Source organism: Elaeis guineensis, chromosome 16 (genome assembly GCF_000442705.2).
Source record: "Elaeis guineensis isolate ETL-2024a chromosome 16, EG11, whole genome shotgun sequence".
Classification (NCBI taxonomy): Eukaryota; Viridiplantae; Streptophyta; class Magnoliopsida; order Arecales; family Arecaceae; genus Elaeis; species Elaeis guineensis.
In genome coordinates, this window is record NC_026008.2 from 37,741,725 (window position 1) to 37,765,983 (window position 24,259).

At 40.6% G+C, this 24,259-nt stretch overlaps 2 protein-coding genes across 3 annotated transcripts; one reads left to right on the forward strand and one right to left on the reverse strand.

Annotated features, from left to right (window-relative positions):
- The first annotated feature begins 6,951 nt into the window (after positions 1-6,951).
- On the forward strand, positions 6,952-17,297 carry LOC105059578 (ent-kaurenoic acid oxidase). The gene is made up of 8 exons (XM_010942916.4): positions 6,952-7,399; positions 12,166-12,643; positions 12,963-13,226; positions 13,319-13,408; positions 13,531-13,609; positions 13,725-13,831; positions 13,975-14,096; positions 17,036-17,297. Exons 1-8 carry the CDS (start codon positions 7,167-7,169, stop codon positions 17,139-17,141), a joined length of 1,479 nt encoding a protein of 492 aa, XP_010941218.1. The 5' UTR covers positions 6,952-7,166; the 3' UTR covers positions 17,142-17,297.
- On the reverse strand, positions 16,929-24,098 carry LOC105059577 (glycine cleavage system H protein 3, mitochondrial-like). Of its 2 annotated transcripts, XR_003798358.2 has the most exons (5): positions 23,928-24,098; positions 23,415-23,503; positions 18,022-18,192; positions 17,666-17,856; positions 16,929-17,102 (listed from the first exon to the last, which is right to left on the reverse strand). XR_003798358.2 is itself a non-coding variant. In XM_010942914.2 (4 exons), the coding sequence occupies exons 1-4, from the start codon at positions 24,037-24,039 to the stop codon at positions 17,728-17,730; spliced, it is 501 nt and encodes a 166-aa protein (XP_010941216.2). In that variant the 5' UTR covers positions 24,040-24,098; the 3' UTR covers positions 17,452-17,727. The 2 variants fall into 2 exon arrangements, 1 of the variants encoding a protein (XP_010941216.2); XM_010942914.2 differs by lacking the exon at positions 16,929-17,102 and having other exon boundaries at positions 17,452-17,856.
- Between the last annotated feature and the right edge of the window lie 161 nt (positions 24,099-24,259).

The following is a 24,259-nucleotide window of genomic DNA, read 5'->3' on the forward strand; positions in this document are numbered from 1 at the left end:
TCCTGTGCTCTTTTATTTGAAATAAATGAGTTTCATCTATTTATCTACACTTTGATTGGCACGACATATTTCAGATTCAGATTATCAACATTATGATGCAATTGTTGGAGAAAGGTGGTCTTTTGTCAGGTGGTGCAGTTCATGCATTTATCTGTGACTTAGATGGTCATACCTTTCTTTTCCCTTTCCTGGGGCCCTTCTACCACCTGTCAACTGCTACCCTTGGAATACTGATGCATGATATAGTTGTTCATTATACAGTTTCCCTGGTCCATGAAAGTGTTATCTGTTGTTTGATATGTGCAAAATTCTTGATTCAGTTCTCTACTTTGAGACATGCCTGAGCTTAAAATGTTCATTATGTGCCATTCATTGTGTTAAATGTCCTTACTCTCCCTTCTCCCTCCTATCAACTACTACTCATAGTATGTTGCTGCATGAAACAGTTCATCATAGAGTTACCATAATGAGGTGTATCTGTTGTTTGATGTTTAAAATTCTTGATTTAATTTTCTACTTTGAGATGTGCCTGAGCTCAAGATATTCTTTATGTGCCACTGATTTGTTAATGTACTTATATTTATTAGTTTAATTCTTTTTAACCTCCCTGTAGAAAGTCCGACACAAATACTTTTTGAGATAAGAAAACTAAACCAGAGTGGCATGGACAGGGACTGGTCGGCCATAGCACTTGTCTCGATCCCCTCTGCTGTACAATTAGTTTGTTTTCTCCCTCTCTCAAGGGAATCCAACTAGTTTGTTTTCATAATTGTTTTCTCCTGCACACTCCACAAGCCGGCTCCTGAAGTGTATGGATGCTGCATAAGTCTCCAAGATTGGAGAGTTCAGGTGTCTTATTCTTTCCCCAGTGGATTCCAACTCCAGTTAAGGAAAAGCACGTCAACAGCCTTTGTAGGCTATAATATTATAGATGCTTTGAACTTCTTATCTTAGGTCCATTAATCTATTGAGCAGTTCAGTACCTGCCTTTGGACAGGGAATACAAGTATCTTGGCTTCTAAACTATGGTTAAACTTTTTAAATCTTTATAGCTTGGTCTTCACTTTGTTCCCCTTTGATGCGGATACTAACTCACAGAGTGGTCCTCTCCCTTTATTCTAAGGGAAGCCGATTGCATTGTAATAGAAATTTGATCATCTTTTTCTTTGCCTTTTGGTTGGTTTTTTCGAAATAACATTCTATATTGGTTAGCTGGGGCTGCTACCAATGTTCATCTTACTGATACCTCTAGTCTTCATCTTGATTTTTATGTTGTTATTAGAAGCTGATGCTAGAGGGACTTTTTACTTTAGACCATCTTGACGTCTCTTAGATTCAGTATTAGAGCATCTTTTGGTATGCTCTATGAAGATTAGAACTAATCCGCTTTTGCTTCATGCAGCATATCATCAAGAAAAGAAGCAATTAAGATTTGGAACAATGCGTTCTCGTTAAACAGAGTTGATGAAGGAAAATTCAGAAAATTCGGCCGGTCCGGTGCCGGTGGGGGGTAGTTTATCATACCATGAAACAAAATGGATGCTTAAAATAGTGGTATCAGGAGTTGGGGACCATGTATTGGTTACAGTACACGAGTTTGGGTGATGTGGGCTGAATAAAATTTTAACATATGACAACTTATATAGTTTTTCCAAACATATATAACTTATAACATGTCATAACTTATGTTGTTGTCTTTGTTAATGTCAACTATGTTTAAACATCTATCCAGTGTAGACATGTTATGTTGGCTATAAACTACAAACCAACTGCAGTGATATGGAAATCTAACACCAACTTATGCCCTCTCAAAATTCAAACCAAATGACAATTCCTGAACAAAAGAAGATTATCAACTGCTTGAGGCTTGAGCCTGGTCAATAACACATTTTGGCCATTAACTATGTAACCATTTTTTTTTTTTTTTTTTGGGAAAACAAGGAGCAGTAGCTGTATTAATCTAAACGTAGAAAAGTTTACCGGACGCCATACAGTGGAACCCAAAAACATAGGGCCCAAACCTTGAAATATGGCCCATAAACAGAAGTGCCTAACCATTTTCAGTCATGTTTATTTAACCAGAGTGACAATTGCTAAGAAGCGAAATTCTTTGTGCCCTGCAGGTGGTGTAAAAAATCTGACATAAAGTATACCATCTCGTCTGATTGATCTACGTAATCATCACTTTTCAACGTGCATTTAATATCCATAGATCGATTTTTTCGTTCAAAAAATTTGTATGACGAAAATATCCTTATTCTTTAAAAAAATTATGATATTTTATGTCCATATTATAACATTCTACATCCATAATATGCACAGAATGTCATAATTTTTTTAAAGAATAAAAATATTTTCGTCATTCAAAATTTTCAAACAACAAAGTCAATCTACAGGTATTAAATGCGCATTGAAAAGTAGTTGAACAAAAATACCCCTCTCATATTATGATATCCGAGGTTGGGCACCATAAGATATTATAATTTTTTCTAAAAGATAGGAGTATTTTCGTCGTACAAAATTTTTAAACGAAAAAATCGACCAGTAGGCATTAAATATGCGTTGGAAAGCGATGACTATATAGATCAATCGGATGAGACGGTATACTTTATGTCGAATTTTCTACATCGCCTGCGGTGCACAAAAAATTTCTCTCACTAAAAAATATTTGTCATAAGTAATATTACAAAGTAATATTTTTTTCATGGATCACCATACCAGCAATCAAGCAAGCAAAATGCATGTTTGAGCGAAAAATTTATAAACATAAGTTTTATAACTTTTTATCACGTTAAGTATGAACTACAGATAATATAAATAAAATACATTGGATATAAATGATAATATATAAATAGACATTTATGAAGGAGGAAAAGAAAATATATATAATATAAATAAATAATTTGGATATAAATGATAATATATAAATGGATGCTTATGCCTCTTTCTTTGTTGTTTTGAAAAAGGAAAAGCATTCATTTCATAAAATTTGAAACTCTCTTTCCACTGCACTATAGATATTCTGTTTATCCTATTCCTTGTTTATCCCACCAAGCATCTCCCAATGATCTACGAGGCAGAGCTACCTGTTGGGTGTTGCCATGTAGGTGGTCCCATGCATGTAGTGGGTCTATGAATGGTCCATCTATATATAATTTTCGTAAAAAATCATGATGGTGAGGGACGCCATGATTGCACCAAAGCGAGCTCAACCATCCAATCAACATGGGGACCATGGGTGGCACCCAATCTTCGGTGCACCCCTTTTGGGGAACACGATAGCAAGTGCTTTTCCTTGCCACACGTTGAACTACCTTCACCGTGAGGGAGTGCCAAGGACGTCTCACCCAACTCCTCCACTCACAGTCCCCACCCGTTGCCAATTTCCTGCTTCTACACACACCCGCCACGTCTCCCTTAATGTGCGGTTGGGGCGGTAACCTTCTACAAACACTCAAAAAAACCCCCAACTCCTTAGCCATTGTGTGAAGTAAGAGCAATAGGCCTCTCTCCCCCTCTCTCTCTTTCAATGTGAGTGTGTGTTTGGGTTTATGCATGCAAGCTCTTTTCAAATTTTTAATCTCAATCTACTCCCTTAGGTGTTAATATTTGCATTATGGTGGAACAAGTTTAAGGGCACGTTTGGTTCACAATTAGAATTGAAATCGAATTAGAATTGGAATCGAAATAAGTATCGGAATCAAAATGAAATTTGAATATTTAGAAATTGAAACTAGAACGAGAATGAGATTTGTCCCAACTAAATGTATGAAATGAGAGTCACTCATTTCTATTTTCATTCCAGAATCCAACTTTCTCCAACCAAACATGCTCCAAGTGTCGTTGTAAGGAAAGGACAATTAAAATGAGCTAAATAGTTTGATGACAAAAACTACAAGAGAGGAGTCTGTGGTGGTAATGGAGGACAACAGGGTGCAACGAGGTGATGGTTATAGTGGTTAATTGTTTGATGGTGATGGCAGTAGCAACAAATCGAAGTAAAACTAATGGTGGAGGGTGCTAAGAAAATGAACTGGCTAGTTTATAAGATAATGAGGTTGTGATAGTCAATGTCCATTGATGATTATATCAATGATTGGTGCTAAATGAGACATGTCAGTACATTAATAAGAGAATCATTGCCGACGCCGTGTGTGGTGCTTATCACATAACCATCTCTTCAATCGGAAGCTTGATTTCATTTGACAAAAACATACATTGAGAGGGCAATTCATGCTACATTTTTACGATTTTGATTTGCATGGACTTCTAGTTGCATTGTATGTGAACTGAAGAACATAAGACGGTGGTCAATTAGATTCCATTATGACTTAGCACAGTAATATTGATTTTGAGACTTTGAATATAGCGACATGGGATAAGCATAGATTTTTTATGATGTATCATTGTATCGTAGAGTGCTATGCAATACTCAATGATTATCGTCAAGAGATGAATGGCTATTAAACAAGACGGCTTTTTGTATTATACATGGCACATTAATAATGATGACCTTCCATCTCCCGATGACGTTCATCAAACACTTCATAGCACAAACCATGCACCGCATAGGATTCCGAGTCACAAGAGAATCTGCCAGTGATATTCTCTCTACCGCTCCCTCTCCCTCTCTCCACAAAGGTATCTGGTCCATGAAAAAAAAAGCATCATCAAGGAAATACTATCATTTAACGCATGAGATGCACTGGCAACTTCATTTAAGTTAGATTTGTATTAGTAATAAGTGTAATATTTTCCCTTTTCTGGAACTTTCCCATAATCATAATAGCAGGGTAACCTTTGCTGGAACTCCTGAATTACTCAGTTGAACCTTATTTTTTTCCACATCTCATCTTGTGAGACTACTAGACCAACAACGAATGCTTAATAGTTCTGTTAAATTTATTAGAAGATTTAATTTACTATTATAATCCAAATGTTTGAGGGTAGGCTTCTGAAATGACTCTACCTCTGTGATAAATGTTAGAATTGCTATTTCATTATATTCTATTTGTTTTGGAGTGAGTTGATAATTCCTTAATTGCTACTTCATTACATCCCTTACTGTAGCTTTTTAAATAAATAAAAAAAAAAAAAAAACAGGCTAAGAGGATCGTATCTATTATCATGTGCATCACATAGGTCCCATAATTCTAGCTACTATACATGTGCATATATATGAAATATGCTTCTTAAAAGAAAATGTTAGATTGGTCATACATCTCCAAAAATTATATATCTAGGCATTTCAAAATTTGAACTTGATACTGCATCTAATGCTTACAAAACATCGTCAACACCTATTAAAGTATAAGATGAATCATATATTTACAAAATTCTGGTGGTAGTATGAAATGCTTCCAACATACTATCCTTTCGAAAACCTTATATTAGTATTGAAACTATAACCAAGCAGCCACAGCCAACTCTGGTTATGAGGGCATGGCAGGGCTATGCTCAAGTTCTTGATACCTATAATTTGGATAGAATTTATGGTTTCAACAGACACATCCTTTGTTTGAATTCTTCAAATGTGCATTATTCTTAACAGGTGTACTGTTCCAAATAAACCTAAATCACACTCAAACTTTTTTTCACTCAGAATTCTTTGAGTGTGACTTAGGTTTATTTGGAATAGTAGAGGTGTTTATGACATGCATGCAAGAAGGTTCATGAAAATGAGATTACTAGGTTGCATACAGCACCTTGTGTCCAACGTATGCTGGGGCCACTGCATCCAACCCACAGAGCTTAATTTCCAGAAAAAAGTTATATAATTGTGGATACAATGAAAGATTCAGAGAATCAATAATATAAGACAGGCAGGAGATACATTTGCAAAATTGATTGCATTGATAGTTGTGACATTAGTACCATCATCTCATATCACGCTTGTGGCTCCAAACAACCCCTAAAGCATAGAGCATCTCCATCATGTATCCCCTGTTTTTTGTTTTTCATGCAAAAGATCTTTTTCTTCCTTTTACATGAATGGTTCATTATAAGCTTTGCTCAACTACTTTGGTCCCACCATTTGTGGCACAATCCTAATTGAGTAGCTTTAAGTTGCATTATATAAAAATAGGGCCAAAGTGAATGTAGAAAGAAGGTTCTTGTTTGCATAACAAAGTAAAAACTAGTAGACTTTCTATCTGAAATTCCCAAAAGCAAGACCTCTGTTTAAGAATATTTGAATCCTGAAAGTTTTCAGTATTTTATAAATATCATTTTTTAATAAAAACTTGTAGACAATTTCATTAACATCAATGCTCAACCGAAACAATATCAAATTTCTCAAGAAAAATTAATTTCACTAATAAGGATAACGACATTCATTTCAAGCAAAGTTGTGAAAAGTAATTATGATAAGGTGTGAACAAACAAATTAGTCTATAAATAATAGTGCAAATCTCATGAAGAAAATAGAGGTAACAAAATTATTTCTTCGATAACATTATGGCATTTATCATCCAATAGAAATTATCAGAAATAACTTTATCCATTGTAAGAATAACATTACATGCTTCATGAAGTAAAAAATTTTATCTGTTGTAAAAATAATACTACATATATCACTTATAAGGAACATTACAAAAAACAACAAGCATGATAATGCATGGACAACTATATGAATTTCTTTCCAATAAAAAAAGAAAAAACTATTAATTTGTTCTTACCAACACATTATGTCATGATAGAATAATTTTTTCTTTTGAAGTCAATCTGATATAGTTCTCTTGATAATTTGTTAAAACCGGCTATGAATGGGGCACTGTTTCTATATTTTAGTGGGGAAGATTGAATGGAGGAGGTGGGAGCATTGCATGAGGGCATCCATCTCAGTGGCTACGCGACAAACACATACACTGCTCCCACATCCGGCCGGCTATTGGTAATCCCCCCCCCCTCCCTCTCTCTCTTTGCAACTAAATATAGGAAATGGCACGCTCACTTCTCTCGCTTTCTCTCTCTCTAACATTTCCGGTTTTTTTTTTCTCTCTCTCCTCTCAATCTCTCGTACCTTCTCTTCATCCTCTCTCAAGCCATCCACCTTCCACGCCCTCCTATTTATTCCCTCCCAATCCCATCCCTTGAGGTCGAAACTCTAGAGAGATAGAAGAGAGAGGACAGAGGGAGAGGAGGAGGGGGTGGAGAGAAAGAGAGAGATGGATTTGTGGGAGTTATTGATAGCGGTGGCGGCGGTGGTGGCGGGAGTGGCGGCGGTGAGCGGCGGGGCGAGGAGGGTGCAGGAGTGGGTGCACGAATGGGGGCTCGGAGAGAAGAGGAAAAGGTTGCCGCCGGGGGATCTCGGGTGGCCTCTCCTCGGCAACATGGCCGCTTTCCTCTGGGCCTTCAAATCCAACGATCCCGATTCTTTCATCAACTCCTACATCCGACGGTCAGTGTTCATCCCTTGATTCCCCCTTTCGGTTGCTCTCCCCTCTAATCTCATACATTTTGTTTGAGCATTCCGTGATTAGTTTGCGGGGATTTCGATAAGTGAGGTTTTGCTGAGAGAGTGAGGACCAGGATTAACCAAAGTGAGTTCGTTAAGGGTGGTCCGGTTCACTTGCATGGCTAAGTCTGGTTGAACCGGACTTCTCAGGTACGTGTTTGATCCTTTGTCAGCACCAAACGGCGTGCCACCGATTCCGAGAGTTTATCGTCTAACCATTTATCACTTCATTCACCCCCAGATTTCTCACTTTTTTCTCGATGCACGAGCTTTCAGCAGCTCAAAAGGGTCAGACGTACGCAGCTTCGGTAAAAATTAAAATTTATATAATTTAATGAACTAAACAGCCATAGGAAGGTTGATTTCTAACAATTTTTTTTTTTTCCATCCATCATCAGTTTTTCATGAATAGCAAATTTTGTGAGTTAAGAGTTACGATATACCGTTGAATTAGAGAGATCCAATTCTAAATCACTAAATATTTATGTATTTTTAATTAATTACAAATCATACTTATTTTTCTGACTCGCATTGCATTTCATTTTGCGTAATATTTTGATAATTGATTACAGTTCAGTTACAAATTTTTTTTTAAAAAATATATACTACATCATTTATCTTGTTAAATTTATCTAAATAAGATAATTAATATATTATATTAATTATCTTGTTAAATTTACCCAGTAATTAGTAAGGGTGAAATTGTTTAACCGTTTAATTTATTTAATTTATTCCAATCTATTGTAAATTAGGTTAGATTATTTATTATGTAAATTAGTCTGTTTGGAATCTGGATTTTGAATATTTTTAATAAATAGGTTAAATTTAAATTGATAATTTTTTGATTCATCATATATTAATTATAATGAATATATATAGATATATAATATTAAATATATATATATATATATTAAATATTAAAAATGAACAAGAGCATTGGTTTATGGGACTGAGATTGGGGCTTCCGTTCGGGGTGGGACCCGTTTGGATATGGCTGGTGGCGAGCATAAGGTGCCCCTCATTTATCCCAGTCACGCTCCAAGTCGAGTGTGGCCCACCAACACTGCGAGCAAAAAGGAAGTCCAAGTTAATGATATTATAAGAGCTGCTACACTGACAAACAGCTCTTACGGGCAAAGTTGTTGCATGCTGACGTGGCCCTGCATGGTTGGTAGAAAGCATGGTAGCGGCTAACATACGGACACGTTGTCCTCTGAAACGCAGCCGCGTCTGCAATTATATTTGCTTAAGGCTTGTTTGGTAATCCCCATGGGCTTGGGAATAACATTTCAATAGAAAACATATCAGACCCTGCCTGACCCATATCAACCTCATCTTCCCAATTTATTCCCCTTGGGAGAATCTCTCTCTACCCTATCTCTCTCTTCCTATATCTCTCTTTTTTTTCTGACCCTCTCTCTTTGATCGGGTATCCTCAACTTTATGAATCTAAATAGATTCATAGGATTATCCAAACAGACTCTTAATATTAAGTATTATGACTCTCATCGTAAATATGCGTATGTCAGACATACGCCCAAACTAACTTACTTGTCACGTAACATTTTATGAGCCCTAGTTCCTCAAAAAAAAAAAAAAAAAAAATTATGAATCCTAAAAAACATTAGACATGTCCTACTTAATCAGACATTTCATATATTAATTTTTTCTAAAACATAATGATCCAAATTAGATTTTTTTAAATATATCAAAATAATTATATTCCTGAATTGCGAGGTAATTATTCTCAAGAATCATGTTTTGGCAAGTGTTCTGCAAACTTATCACGCACTCTTGTTTGTTTCAGTGATATCAAGGATTTGTTTTGTACTTTAGTTATAATATGGCTTTTGTTTTGTATGGTATATTTTTATTTTCTTAATATTTTAAAACTAGTGAAAAATAGGGATATTTTTGTCTAAATAATTCTTAGTGACTGTGACCTGTCTAATTGATTCATCTAATTCTCTCAGAAAAATAATAATTGATCCATCCAAGTTTACCCACGAATCAACTTGGAGCGTAAAGAATCCAAAAGAGTTGAGTTTTCCGATATTCTAAATGCAAGTGGCTTTGTAGCCTTGTACGGGTAAAGCCTCTCTGTTCTAACTTATTTCATGTCTATATTCTCAGCCTCTCAACTTTATTTACAGAAGATTGGAAAAATCCAGTAGAATAATGCTATAGATCAAAACAGAATGGGAGAAAAAAATGCTACGGCAATGTTCCTTCTCTAAAGAATTAAAACATCACACGCAAGGTGATGCAATAGTCTGTACCTAGTTTAAGTCAGATAGAACACCAAATCAGATCCAAGTTGGTTCCCATTGCAATAAGCTAGACCCAAACTTATTAAAGATTTTACTAATTAGGCTTGACTCATAACCCTGTAAGTTCCGGTTGTGTCTTTTGCATGAAAGAATGGTTGATTTTTTTTTTTTTTTTTTCATGATACGGATCAATGGATGGCACTCTGCACAGCTCTTAAAGCACTCCAAACTCTTTTAAGTCATCCATCAGCACAGCTTTCAATGTAATCATTGTGCAATCCAAGATGGATGCGCACCAAAGAATAAGAAAGGTGTATCATTCTTTTGTGCGAAAGATGCGACCTGTGACCTACCCTACGGGTCAAATCATGGCTTGAACCTAGGTAATGATCCACTTGAATGAATCCAATTACGGCCATTAGTGGACTTACTTGTTTAATATTTCTTTTTTTTGGCACTGCACCTGCTAGAGTTTCATACATACCAAACTCTTGTGTTTGCAGCTCTGCACGTGAACCACCATGCCTTGCATTATATCACATAAAGTATGATGTATGCTGGGACACCCTTTGTCACTAGCATTGGTGGGAGTGCAGGGTTACCATGGAAATCTGCTTGGGTGTTGTCTTCTTGTGGTTGGGCAACTTTGTTTGCTTCTTGAGGCCTGCATGGTGCTGAGCTGCTTGTTTTCTAGGAAAATGGAGTGAGAACAAGAAGACATTATAATAGAGACCAGACAAAGGCTCAAATGGGGCTTTACTGCATCTTGAGTAGATATTTTGATGTCTATGTTGAAGATAAGCTTATGGCAACCAGTGGAATTCCCCTTTCAAACTGTTTGTTTGCAAACTAATGCGGGCTGAGAACTTGTTCTATTTAGCTTCAAAAATCTGGAATATCTGATAATTAGTCTTATAACATATTGGCCAACTTAGATTGGTGATAGATGAATACTCAGCCAGTGGGATGTAAAGATTGTTACATATACCTACTTTTCAGACACTGAATACCACACTTTTTTCAGTCACACCTGGCATGAGCCCATGACATTGAAAGGGTGAGGGTGTCGGTGATGTCAAAAGTTGGTATATGCAGGTATTGCTTAGTACCTCCGTCTCAGTTCTTTCCTTAGCAGTCACACTGCTCTGCTTAGCAGCCAGAGACTAGGTTCCAATCTTGATTTGTTTATCTCGCGTATTTATATCAGAATCTAAAAAAATCTTAATCAGAAACTTTCCATCATACAACAATTATCATACTTTACAAGGTTATCAAACATCCAACAACTCAGGGAGGACTAAAATTGTGCTTAAGGGTTATCTAATGCTCTGTATTAAACTCTAGATCTTCGGGTGACTATAGCCAAATGAAGTTCAGATGTTCTGTCTGTTTACATATTTTAGGAAGCAATATCAAATTGGTTCTTGGAATGGTTATTCCGAAAAAAAAATGACATGGTATTGTGGTCGACTGGATAATGCAACAAAAAGATACACTTGTGTGCAGCTCCAGTGGTACCATTAAATTTCTAACATGATTGGAGGTTTTAAGTTTTTCAGTGCTTAATTTCGGTTTTATAATTTCCATTATTGTCCATCTTTGCATTTTAAATTGGATTTGCCGAGGATGTTTGTGGCAATTTAAGATGTAGTTTGTCTTTTTTCACCCTCAAGCCATGTCAATGAAAGATTTGACATAAAGTATGTGCATTTTTTTCACACTCATGTTCATGCTCCACTGCTATCTGCCACAAGGGATAGCACTTTTTCTTTTTTGGTAGAAAAGGGATAGCACTTCAAACACTGAAATAAAGAGCAACTAGTGAACTTTTATGGCTTTTGAAGTTAAGATAGACCCACGGAGAAGGGTTCTCCTTTTGATTGACAGGGCACACAAAGCAAAAAGCTAAACCTAGTACCTTAGGTGTGGCAAGTGGAGAGTGGAGACAAGTGACCTGATTTCACTGCCAAGTTTACAATTTTCAAGTGTCTCCATCTGCTTCCATGATATACTTACCACCTTTTTCTACATCTTTTTCTGCATCCTTATCAGTGTCACCTGAACATTGTGCTACCTTACTTTGTCAACTTGTCTCTACCATGCCATGCCTATTTCTCTCTTCAGATTTCGCCATCTTACTTTTGAGTTTCTATTGATCATATTTTTGACTCTTAGTATACACGAAAAGATGTCAAAAATGATAGAGGAATAAAGATTTAACTCACCACATATACTAATCTATAATTGTTGATTACCCCTTAGCGTACTCGGAATGAGCACCAAATTGGGTTTTTGTATGCTATACATGGATAGATGGTTCGTGAAGATTTTATTACCCATTTTACCCCTAGTGCTTTGCAAAAATTCCGGGTGGGGTATGCAAAGAGGTACACAAAGCATTTTCCATGCTAATAATTCTAATTCTAATTCTAATTATAGGTTTAGCCGCATTGGAATATACAAGGCCTATATGTTTGGGACCCCAACAATCATGGTTACAATACCTGAGACCTGCAAGCAAGTTTTGATGGATGACGACCTGTTCGTGCCTGGTTGGCCTAAAGCCACTTGCGAGCTCATTGGGAAGAAATCATTTGTAGGCATTATTCATGAAGAACACAAGCGGCTAAGGAGACTGACAGCAGCTCCAATTAATGGTTGTGAAGCACTAACTACATATCTAGAGTTCATTGAGGATACTGTTGTATCAACTCTGGAGAAGTGGGCAGGAATGGGAGAAATTGAGTTCCTTACAGAGCTGAGGAGGTTTACATTCAAGATAATCATGAAAATATTTCTAAGCTCAGAGAGTGACAGCATAATGGAGACCTTGGAGAAAGTCTACACTGATCTGAACTATGGAATGAGGGCAATGGCCATTAACATCCCTGGATTTGCTTACCATAAAGCACTCAAGGTACATGTACTTTCTTCCCCTTTGTTTCTCTAAGAACCAATTCAACTAAAAGTATATTTTCTGACAAAGAATTTCTCTTGTTCAAATTTTCTTTTAGTTCTTTATGATATTTCTGCTTCTTTTTTTTTTTTTTTCCTTATTTTCCTTCACTTATTCTAAGAGTTCTCACTTAAATGATTTTTATTTTCCAAAATAAACTGATATGCATGAACTAATACCTTAACCCTGTGATTACATTTTAGTGTTCCAATTTTGAAAATGGGTATTTAATAGTGCTTGACAGTTGAATTAGTATAACTTGTATGCTCTTAAATTATAGGCTCGGAAAAAATTGGTGGCCATTCTGCAAGCTGCTCTGGAAGAAAGAAAAGCAGCAAGGGCAACAAATCCACCTCCAGCAGATAAGGACATGATGGATCGTCTCATGGAAGTCGAAGATGAAAATGGCAGAAAGTTAAGCAATGAGGAGATTATTGATATATTGATTATGTATCTCAATGCTGGTCATGAATCTTCTGGCCATATCACCATGTGGGCCACTGTGTTTCTACAAGAACACCCTGAATTTTTCCAAAAAGCTAAGGTAGCAGACGGTTTCATATATGACTTTAATTTCAACCCGATCTTTGAACATCGAAGACACTGGAACTGATCCTAACATGGCAATGCATTTAGGCAGAACAAGAGGAGATCAGAAGAAATAAACCACCTATGCAGAAGGGACTCACACTAAGGGAGGTCAGAAAAATGGAGTATCTTTCAAAGGTCAATCAAGATTTTCATAAGTTCTTTTTTGTTTAATGATTATGTTAGCTTAAATTATTGCATATATTATCACACCTTGGAGTTACACATTCAGAATATTGGCATCATTCTCATTTTTGAAGGTTATTGATGAGACACTACGCATAGTTAACATCTCATTTGTGGCTTTCCGGAAAGCAACTGCTGATGTCTACGTCAACGGTTAGTGTCATAGGCAACATTTCTGATTATTGAAGAAAAAGAATCTAACAATCATGAGAGACTCAAATCAGATTCAAAATAACAGGGAAAATTAGTAATGCCTGCCTGTTCACAGGTTATCTCATACCTAAAGGGTGGAGAGTTCAGACTTGGTACAGAAGTGTTCACATGGATCCTGAAGTTTACCCAGACCCTAAGAAGTTCAATCCAAGCAGATGGGATGTAAGTAGGCCAGTGATTTTTCTGTTGTTTCTTTTGTGTATTTTTTATGCTTCAAGGAGTTGGTGCTCTTATGGAATAACCATGAATAGATGGACATATATATCTGTGGAGATATCTGTTACATCTATGTTTTATCTGTCCAGGGTCTTACACCCAAATCAGGAACTTTCCTTCCCTTTGGAGGAGGAAGCAGGTTGTGCCCTGGAAATGAGCTGGCCAAAATAGAGATCTCAATTTTCCTGCACTATTTTCTTCTTAAATATCAGTAAGTTATTTTAGTATCCATTTTATGGTATTTATTCTTTCCCCTTTATGATACAACAGTAGACACATAGTTTATTCCTGTTTCTTCTTTAATTTTGTTTTATTTTTTTGGTTTACTGTTTGTGGAATCATTGAGTATACAAGTTAATTTGAAACAACAACTAGATGTTCTTTACATATTATGATGGCCAATAGATTTTAGAAAAAGAACTGTTTGTGCATTACTTTTTTTTTCTCGAGGAATTAATGGTGCAGAGCACCAGAAGAATTTTATTAAAAATCAGGAGATGAGGAGGTTACAGGAGGAAGGAATGAAACAAAAGAGAGAAGACAAAGATATCAGCCGAGTTTTACTTGCACTCATGAATCTTCTCAAGCTCCTAACCACAGCGACCTGGTTGTTCCTAGCAAGCAGAAAGCATTCCTCAAGCAAGCTTTCAATGCCTCTAATGGTCTGTTAGTCCTCAATGCTTTTCATCCCTGAAAATCTGACCATTCCATTCAATCCAAAATTTCCGGCAGATAGCAATGGAAATCATATTCCACCTAAGCCACACTGCTTCCTAATCTTATCCTTAATCTATCTTTCCCTTGCCACTTCGAAAGAAGAAGGTACTCCACGAACTCCTAATTTATGGAGGAAGTGCTTCCAGATTGAAGCAGCAAAACCACAACCAAGGATAAGGTGACCGGCTGGTCCATCCACTCTACCACATAGTACACAAGACTGAGGGCCTATCTAGTTTCTCTTTCTAAGATTATGTGCAGTTAGAAGCTTGTGGAATAGTTGTATATCATTTATGGAAATTACTTGAAGTACTTGTAGAAACTTAGTGATTCCAGCAACATTCATAACATATGGACTAGAAAGTGTTTCACCAAACTATAACTAAGATGATGTAGTATATCTAAGATCAAATTGTTGCTGATCTCTTCATTGTCTGGTGATGTGCAGCTTTATTTTCTGATGCTAGTGAAAACCTGATTCAGGGAAAAACAAAAATTGAGGAAAATAAAGATAACCAGACAAACAATAAAGTTTACTCCCATTACAGAGTTTCAAATTAGCTTGAGTTAATTCATAAGGTTCTTGACTGACAATGTACTTAACCATTTTTGTGCTCGATGACAGTGACAGCCACCCATATATAGATTTTTGTTATTTATATATCATTGTATTTGATTGATAAGATTTTGTTGTGGATAATGAGCTCTAATATACTAGTAATAATTTAAAAGTAGCCTCACAAAATGAGTGTGTAGTCATAGGGTGAGGGAGACCCCATATAAAAAATTCATATAAAGATTCACCAAAGGATTTGATGGAATTTTCCAAGATGTAGGATTTGATGGAACCAAAACTAGGTTGATGAGTATCATATATGGGCTCCAAAGCAAGCATTAGAAATCTGATTTTGTGCATATTCTTTTGGACTCCATTTGTTCTCTTTGATTATTTAAATTAATGCTGGGCTTTGGATCTGGTTGGGCCACCCATGATGGGCCAGCCCAACCAAGATCACCTAAACATTTAAATATTAGAGGGAATAGTTGGAGAAGAGAAGAAACCACTGAGTAGTTTCTCCTTCTCCTTCCCTTATCTTATCTGAGTTTTTTCAGAATAAGATTCACATAAAGAAGAACTCCAGAGAGAGACATCTGAAGTTGTTTTTTCAAGAGGGAAAGAAACAACAAGAAATAACATTTTTCTTTCACCTTAGTCTTGCATCAAAAGCACTTGAACAGTGAATTTGTTTGTGCTTTCCATCATGAATGCGCATATGACTTGAAGAGTCTTATAGAAGTAGGAAAACACATGATTCAACCCTTGAGATCCTAGGAGTTCAATTTTTTTTGGATTTTTCAAGGTAACTCACAAAAATTTGGATATACATCAAGTTTTCTCTATCAATTAAGATGTATGAGGAGTCCTAAGGAACTAAACTGACTTGTAAAAAAGATAGGTTCCAGAAATTCTTGTATATCATGATTTACCTGAATCCAATATACGACCTGTGGGTTTATGTGTCATTTCTTTGAGTATCAATCATCTCATTCTATCCTACATGAATTATTGGAGAGCTCTATGTAGGCTACTAACATGCTCACAAGCTGTCAGCCGACTTTAGCAGTCATCAGTGGGATATTGAGACCATTGGGGGCAATAGAATTTATTGGGGTGGTGTGATCTTTTGAATTGAATGGCATCAGATTTTTGCAACAACATGGATGTCAAAAGTTCCAATATTAAGTTGGTGCTTCTGTTGCAATTATTAGGTGGGTAAGAAAGAACTTTGACCTGGAGAAAGTAATGCACCTAAAGAGTAGCAGCACACTTTCTTGCCAATTATGCATGTCACCATTCAATTGATTGGTTGGAAATTCTTATCTATTGCCTGAGCTGTTCATTTGATTGTCACCAACTAGCCACATATGGTGGTGTATCTAGGACAGAACTTTGACCTTGAGAAAGTCATGCACCTAAATACAAGGAATCCGGTTGAAAAAATATAAACATGAAGCCAACAGAATAGCACACTTTCTTGCCAATAATGCATGCCACCACCCAATTTTATTGGTTTGAATTTCTCATCCATTGCCCAAGCTCTTCACATGATTGCCAATTACCCATTTTTGGCACTTGGTGCATTCCTATCCCATCTTTTGTGCTCAAAGCTCTTCAGTCCTCTTAGAAGTCTACTTTGTTTCAAGCCAAGCAAGTCCTTAGAGGTCCCTTGGGCATCTTAGAGTTAAAGCTATCATGTTGTATTGCTCTACACTCGTTTTTGAATATTGAGTATTGTGAAAAAAATGCACTACCACACGATGTTGATTATTGTAAAAAAAATGCACTACCATACATTTTATATGTTAATTTGAGATGCATAATGGTTTTATATTACAGGAACACATTACATGACTTAATTTGTCCATATGCAGGCTGACAAGGCTGAACCCAAAATGTCCAGTGAGATATTTACCTCATCCGCGTCCAACAGACAATTGCCTGGCAAAAATCACAAAGATCCCAACAACATCAATGTAAGCAGAATGCAGATGTGAAAAGCTCTCCATGTTTTATCAAATAATTGTAAGAAAATTATGTTTCAATGTGGCTGATTTTGTCCCAATTTTCAGTCTATTGATATAATTTACAAGATAGGCTCATTTTTGCACAAAATAAAGGAAAAGAACTTTTATATCCAGTGAGGAGATCACCAATGTAATAAGTGTCTTAATTTACATTTCTGATGATGGCATATCTTACAACCATTGGACAACAGCATAAGCCTTCCATGGTAATGAGTCAATCAACAGTGACAAGCTAAAGAGATAGCAATAGCGAAGATAAAATATACAAGTGGAAATAAACATGGCCTTAGTTGCATGAAGTTACAGAGAGTGATTACCCTTGAAGCATCTGCTACCAAAGTTAAAGAAGTAAGGGTAGGCAGACTATAGCAACAAAGAAACTGGTTGAAAGTAAAGAAAATAGAATTAACTGAATGGCTTTAACCTTTAACCATTGACATGAGATGCTCTTCACAGACTCAACTGACTGAATGATACCTTTACTCTTGGGATGAAGCACAAAGCCAGTTAGCAGAACTAGTGCCCATGCATTTCTTGCCCTAATGGTGAGCATCTTCGTCCTCACAAAATTTCGTATATTCCTTTGGACCCATTAGTGAGTCCAGTTCCGATGGACTGCCGGGTCGAACCTTGATCATCCATCCATCATCATAAGGGCTTGAGTTGATCTAAACAAGAGAAAAACATAGGAGACCTCAATCAGTTAACATTCAACTCTTTGTTAATATGCATCATTAAGCTGCATTCTTAACACGCATCACTTAGAGAGCTAAAACTTTTCAAAATATGGGAGGTATTTGGAAATAAAAGGTGGGTTTGATTTGCTGAATTACCAGACCAGGCACTTCAGTTAGCTTGGTATTCACTTCAACAACTTCACCAGAAACAGGGGAGTTAACATCACTAGTTGCTTTGACACTCTCCACTGCTCCAAAGCTGCCTCCTTTGGAAATTGAACTCCCAGCTTCTGGCAATTCCACAAACACCACCTCTCCCAGGTGACCCTGTCCCCAATGCAACAAATTTATATTGCAAAGAATTATTGGTTGGACAAGAAGCTATTAATAATTGATGTTGTAAAAGTTCCCAGAAAAAAAAAAATAATAATAAAAATAAAGTATAAGGCAATAGCATAATAATGATGAGAGTTTTCTACATTAAAATGTCATCTTTTATTTGAATTTAGATGCTTTGCATAACTTTATAATTTTTCCTGAATGAGTAGTAAAGGAGAAGTTATAAAAAGTTACAAGAAGTATTTTCAATGGGGAAAAAAGGTTGTCGTGTGTCGCTATATGTACAGCAAATTTATAAATTTCTAGAATCTAAACATACAGACAGAACCAAAACAACTATAGATTCAATGTCTACAATGTTAAGGCTATTGCAAATTTCTTGGTTTCTGCGAGTACTAGGTATTATTCTACCCTGAACCAGTTGAATATGAATCTAGACTGACTTCTACTTTGGAAAGATTTGATTGGATCATCGAAAAATTTTTTCAGAGTAGATTGGTTGACTTAATTAAGGTGCTGTTAATCCTGTTGATTCGAGGAAGATTATTGTTGGGGAATACCGACCGATTCCACCCATGCCGACTCATCGTCGGGCCGACCGACCGACGGGTGCCGTTGCCGACCGACCGACGGCGATCGACCGACCGACTCCGACCGACGACTCCGACAGACGGCTGCCGACAATATCCGACCGAAGGTGTGTCAGCCGAACCGACCCATACTGTTTCCGACCGATCGAGCGGCCGAACCCATATTACCGACTCACTGTCGGGGGTGGCAGCCGACGTCCGACTTAAGCAAGACACCAGATCAGCCGACGGTGCCTCCAGGTCATCATCCGACATCTCGGCAGTCGAATACCGACGTATGATCGGCCAGCCCTCCCAAACGCCGTACGACTGCCAAAAACTGTCAGTCCTGACAACGGCATGCGGCACTGCCGCCTAGGGGCATTATCCCGCCTAAGGCATGGTCAACTCTAGCGATTTGACAGCCCCACGGCGATTTGACACCTTTACGGTGATTCTGACAGTCTACAGTGAGTTGACAATTCTTCAATTGTCTGCGCCATTAATGACGGCGCCATACTACGCTCCACTATATATATCGGGGAAGGCTATAGTGCTAGAGGCCCTTCGAAACTCACAGGCTTGCCCCCTCTCTCTCATTGAGTTTTTTGCTTTCTTCTCAATGTTGCCTAGTCTCCTCTCTGACTTGACCGTCGGAGGGTCCCCGTCGGAGCCGCCTCCGGTCAGTGCGGACTTTCTTTTGCAGGCGCTCGTTCCTGGCGATCTGGCGACGAGGGGATTGGCCGCAACAGATTGGCGCGCCAGGTAGGGGGGATAGACACTAATGACAAAGACAAGAGCTTAACGATCGAGAGTCACCGGATCGACGAGGCGCTCTTCCCGCCGGGAAGAGGCCTCTCCTCCACCCTCTGCAGCGGAACCTAGCTCTCCGCACCCCGCGGTGACCATGGAGACGCAGATCACGGCGATCGTATGGCAGATGACCGTGCTGACGGACGCGGTCAAAAGCCTCCAGCAACAGCCGGTACGGTTGCCGCCATCACCGGTCGGGCAACCGGCGGCACGTCCGATGCCCTCCAGGAGCAGCCGCCGACGCCCGCGTCGATCTCCGTCGCCTCCGCGGGAGCGCCTGCCACAGCGCTCCCACAGAGAGGAGGAGGGGCGGCCGTGGCGCGATGCCCATCGGTCCCAACAGCTTTCTCCCTCCCAGCTGGAACGAGCGAGGAAGGAGAAGCGACCGCGGACACCATCCGCCTCCCTCTCGGAATCTTCCGGAGACTCCGCTCCTGGGGTCTCCCAGCACCGACGGACGGACGACTACGAACGCAGGTTCGAGAAAATCGACCGTCGGCTTGCACAGTTGCAGGTGGACGGGCAGAAGTCTTCAAACGACGTCGACTTCCAGACCGCCCAACCTCTCTCCCGACTCATTCTCGACGAACCGATCTCCAGTCGGTTCAAGATGCCGCACGTGGAGCCCTACGACGGCTCCACCGACCCAATCGACCACCTGGAGAGCTACAAAGCTCTCATGATGATTCAGGGGGCAACCGACGCTCTCTTTTGCATCGGCTTCCCCATCACGCTTCGCAAGGCTGCCAGGGCCTGGTACTTCGATCTTTGATCGGGAAGTATCCACTCTTTCGGGCAGCTCGAGTACTCTTTCGTGGCTCACTTCAGCACCAGTCGGAAGCCGCCGCGAACGTCGGACAGCCTTTTCTCCCTCAAACAAGGAGAAAACGAGATGCTCCGACACTTCGTGACGCGATTCAACACGGCCACGCTTGAGGTCCGGGACCTCAACGAAGACATGGCCATCTCGATCATGAAACGGGGGCTAAGGGCATCTCGGTTCACCTACTCCCTGGATAAAATCCTCCCCCGAACATACGCCGAACTGCTAGAGCGCGCATACAAGTACATGCGCGCGGACGAAGGAGCTTCCGATCGGCGCCTGACTTAAGGCATGGGCCGAAAGGAAAAACGGAAGAAAGGTCGGGCCCATGCTGAACCCAGCAGGCCCTCCACCGATAGACGGGTCTTGCCCCGACGACGGAGTCTGAGACCGACGCATCACAGGTATGACTCCTACACCCCTCTCCCCGCTCCTCGTGCGCAGATCCTGATAGAGATCGAAGGAGCAGAGAATCTACGACGGCCTCGACCTCTGAAGATAAAAGGTCCCGACCAACACGGTCGATCGTCGAATCAACGGCTCGATCATCGATCGTCGAACCGACGGCCTCGGCCTCTGAAGGCAAAAGGCCCCGACCAACACGGTCGATCATCGATCACCGATCGCCGAACCGACGGCCTCGGCCTCTGAAGGCAAAAGGCCCCGACCAACACGGCCGATCGTCGATCGCCGAATCAACGGCTCGATCACCGATCGTCGAACCGACGGCCTCGACCTCTGAAGGCAAAAGGCCCCGACCAACACAGTCGATCGTCGATCGTCGAATCAACGGCTCGATCACCGATCGTCGAACCGACGGCCTCGACCTCTGAAGGCAAAAGGCCCCGACCAACACGGCCGATCATCGATCGCCGAATCAACGGCTCGATCATTGATCGCCGAACCGACGGCCTCGGCCTCTGAAGGCAAAAGGCCCCGACCAACACGGCCGATCGTCGATCGCCGAATCAACGGCTCGATCACCGATCGCCGAATCGATGGCTTCGGCCTCTGAAGGCAAAAGGCCCCGACCAACATGGCTCGATCACCGATCACCGAATCAACGGCTCGATCACCTCTGAAGGCAAAGGGCTTCGACTAATGCGGCTGGCTAACTTGCCGACTTAGCTTCGACTAAGAAGGACAAAATGCCAAGACGACCGCAGTCGCATTCGCGACATACCGACTTGATCACGACCGATCGAAGGATATTCGGCTTGCCACCGTTTATCATACGTCCCGACGCGCACGCCCGACCAAGGGCCGGACAATGGATATTCGACTTGCCATCGTTATCCTATCCGAATACGTCGGACGTTACTCGACTATCGGATACGTCGGATGCTACTCGACTATCAGACTCTACGGGATGATCGTGTCATGCTACGTTCGGAGGTTGGCCGACCTCCGACCCGACGGTTCGACGCACCCATCCTCAGATTGAGCCACGTCACCTCTATCCGCTCCAACGGACCCGTCCCAATGGCCACATGCCACGTGGCACAGAGGCCGTGACGTTTCGTATCCCCGAAGGGGCGGCGGGAACGACAGTTTCTCCTCCCGATGGGACGAGACGTCTGGCGCCGACGGGACAGGACACCTGACACCGACAGGACGCCTGACACCAACAGGACATCTGATGCCGATGAGACGTCTGACACCGACAGGACGTCAGACGCCAGTGAATCACCCGACATTCATGAGGCGCCTATCATCATGTCAACCCACGGTACGGTCGTCATATCGGCCCACGGGACGGTTGGAACTTGACACGCTAGTAATCCACTCCTTTTCGCCCGACGCTGCTGCCCAAACAAAGACATTGGCCAGCGTGCCATCCGACTCAGGAGTGGAGGAGGGCAACTATTGGGGAATACCGACCGACCCCACCCATGCCGACTCATCGTCGGGCCGACCGACCGATGGGTGCCGTTGCCGACCGACCGACGGCGATCGACCTACCGACTCCGACCGACGACTCCGACAGACGGCTGCCGACAATATCCGACCGAAGGTGTGTCGGCCGAACCGACCCATGCTGTTTCTGATCGACCGAGCGGCCGAACCCATATTACCGACTCACTGTCGGGGGTGGCAGCCGACGTCCGACTTAAGCAAGACACCAGACCAGCCGACGGTGCCTCCGGGTCATCACCCGACGTCTCGACAGTCGAATACCGACGTATGATCGGCCAGCCCTCCCAAACGCCGTACGACTGTCAAAAACTGTCAGTCCTGACAACGGCATGCGGCACTGCCGCCTAGGGGCATTATCCCGCCTAAGGCATGGTCAACTCTAGCGATTTGACAGCCCCACGACGATTTGACACCTTTACGGCGATTCTGACAGTCTACAGTGAGTTGACAATTCTTCAATTGTCTGCGCCATTAATGACGGCGCCATACTACGCTCCACTATATATATCGGGGAAGGCTACAGTGCTAGAGGCCCTTCGAAACTCACAGGCTTGCCCCCTCTCTCTCGTTGAGTTCTTTGCTTTCTTCTCACTGTTGTCTAGTCTCCTCTCTGACTTGACCGTCGGAGGGTCCCCGCCAGAGCCGCTTCCGGTCAATGCGGACTTTCTTTTGCAGGCGCTCGTTCCCGGTGATCTGGCGACGAGGGGATTGGCCGCAACAATTATTATGTCCAACTGAGGGTGCAACCCTGTAAGAGAATTACAATTCACATAAGAATAAGCTCATAGGCAATGGTGAGTCACTGAAGCAGAGATATTTCTTACTTGATAGCTAAGTTGGGATCTTAAAAACTGAGTATTAAACAAGAATACTACAATTCACCAATGAAACCGCAAAGAATCAAGAAGTACACCTGCAATTATTTCGGCTAACAAGAACAAAATGTTCATTAGCTAATATAACCTTGAAGCTTGTCTTATCATGGCCTAAGAACTTGAGAACAGACAGAAATTTTTAACAATTTTGCATCATTAGGACAAGAGATTATTAGTTTTTTCTGATGAGGACAACAAATGGAGAATTCTCACCTGGGCATGGTCGGTGATGCCGACGGTAGCCACCGAGCCCTCATGCTTTACCCACTCATGGGAAGAACTGTACTTTAGTCCATCTAAAACTGCAAATATGATACAATTTTAAGCAACCAGATGACCAAAGTTCTGTCTTCCCACCACTTACCAAACCCATCTAACATACTGTAGGAATGGAAACATAGAAACCAGTCCAATGACTTAGAGAAAGCAATCTAGGGAGACCCAGTCATTATATTATTCGGCATTAGCCTCTCAATTGACAAAAACTAAAAGAGATGCTCCTTATCAGAAAAGCAAAAAAAATGAGAGCAAACTAGAGAGAACTGGTACTAGAAGAGCTCAGGATTTTTCCTTGTAAGCTGCTATCTCCATCCAATTTATTGAAAGCCAGTCACTTCTTTGATAAAAGTGTATTAACTAAAGCTTTGGGAATAGCAGTCGAGACTACTTTAACAGAAGAACCGATCTATATAAACTAGAGGATTGGAGTGTAGGGAGGGAGAATACCAGAAGAGAAGCATCTGGAGATTGAGAAGGGGAGGAAAGGTGGAGTTTTGGCGCCGCCGCAGGAGATTTTGAGTGCATTGGCTGTTGAAGAAGCCCACAGCTTTAGAGCCATGCTCTCTGTTGTCTCTCTGTTTTCCTCTCCTTTCTTTTGAGTGGAGCAGAGGTCGGGGCAGGATAGAGGAAAGGAATATAGGCCGTCATGGATTTGGTGTCTGCTTGTGGATGGGACGGATAGATGAGTCGGATGGTTGGTGGACATTCCTAACCTCATCCTCAAATTCCTTTTTCTTATGTATCTTACGGTATATATGTCTGTACTTTATATATATATA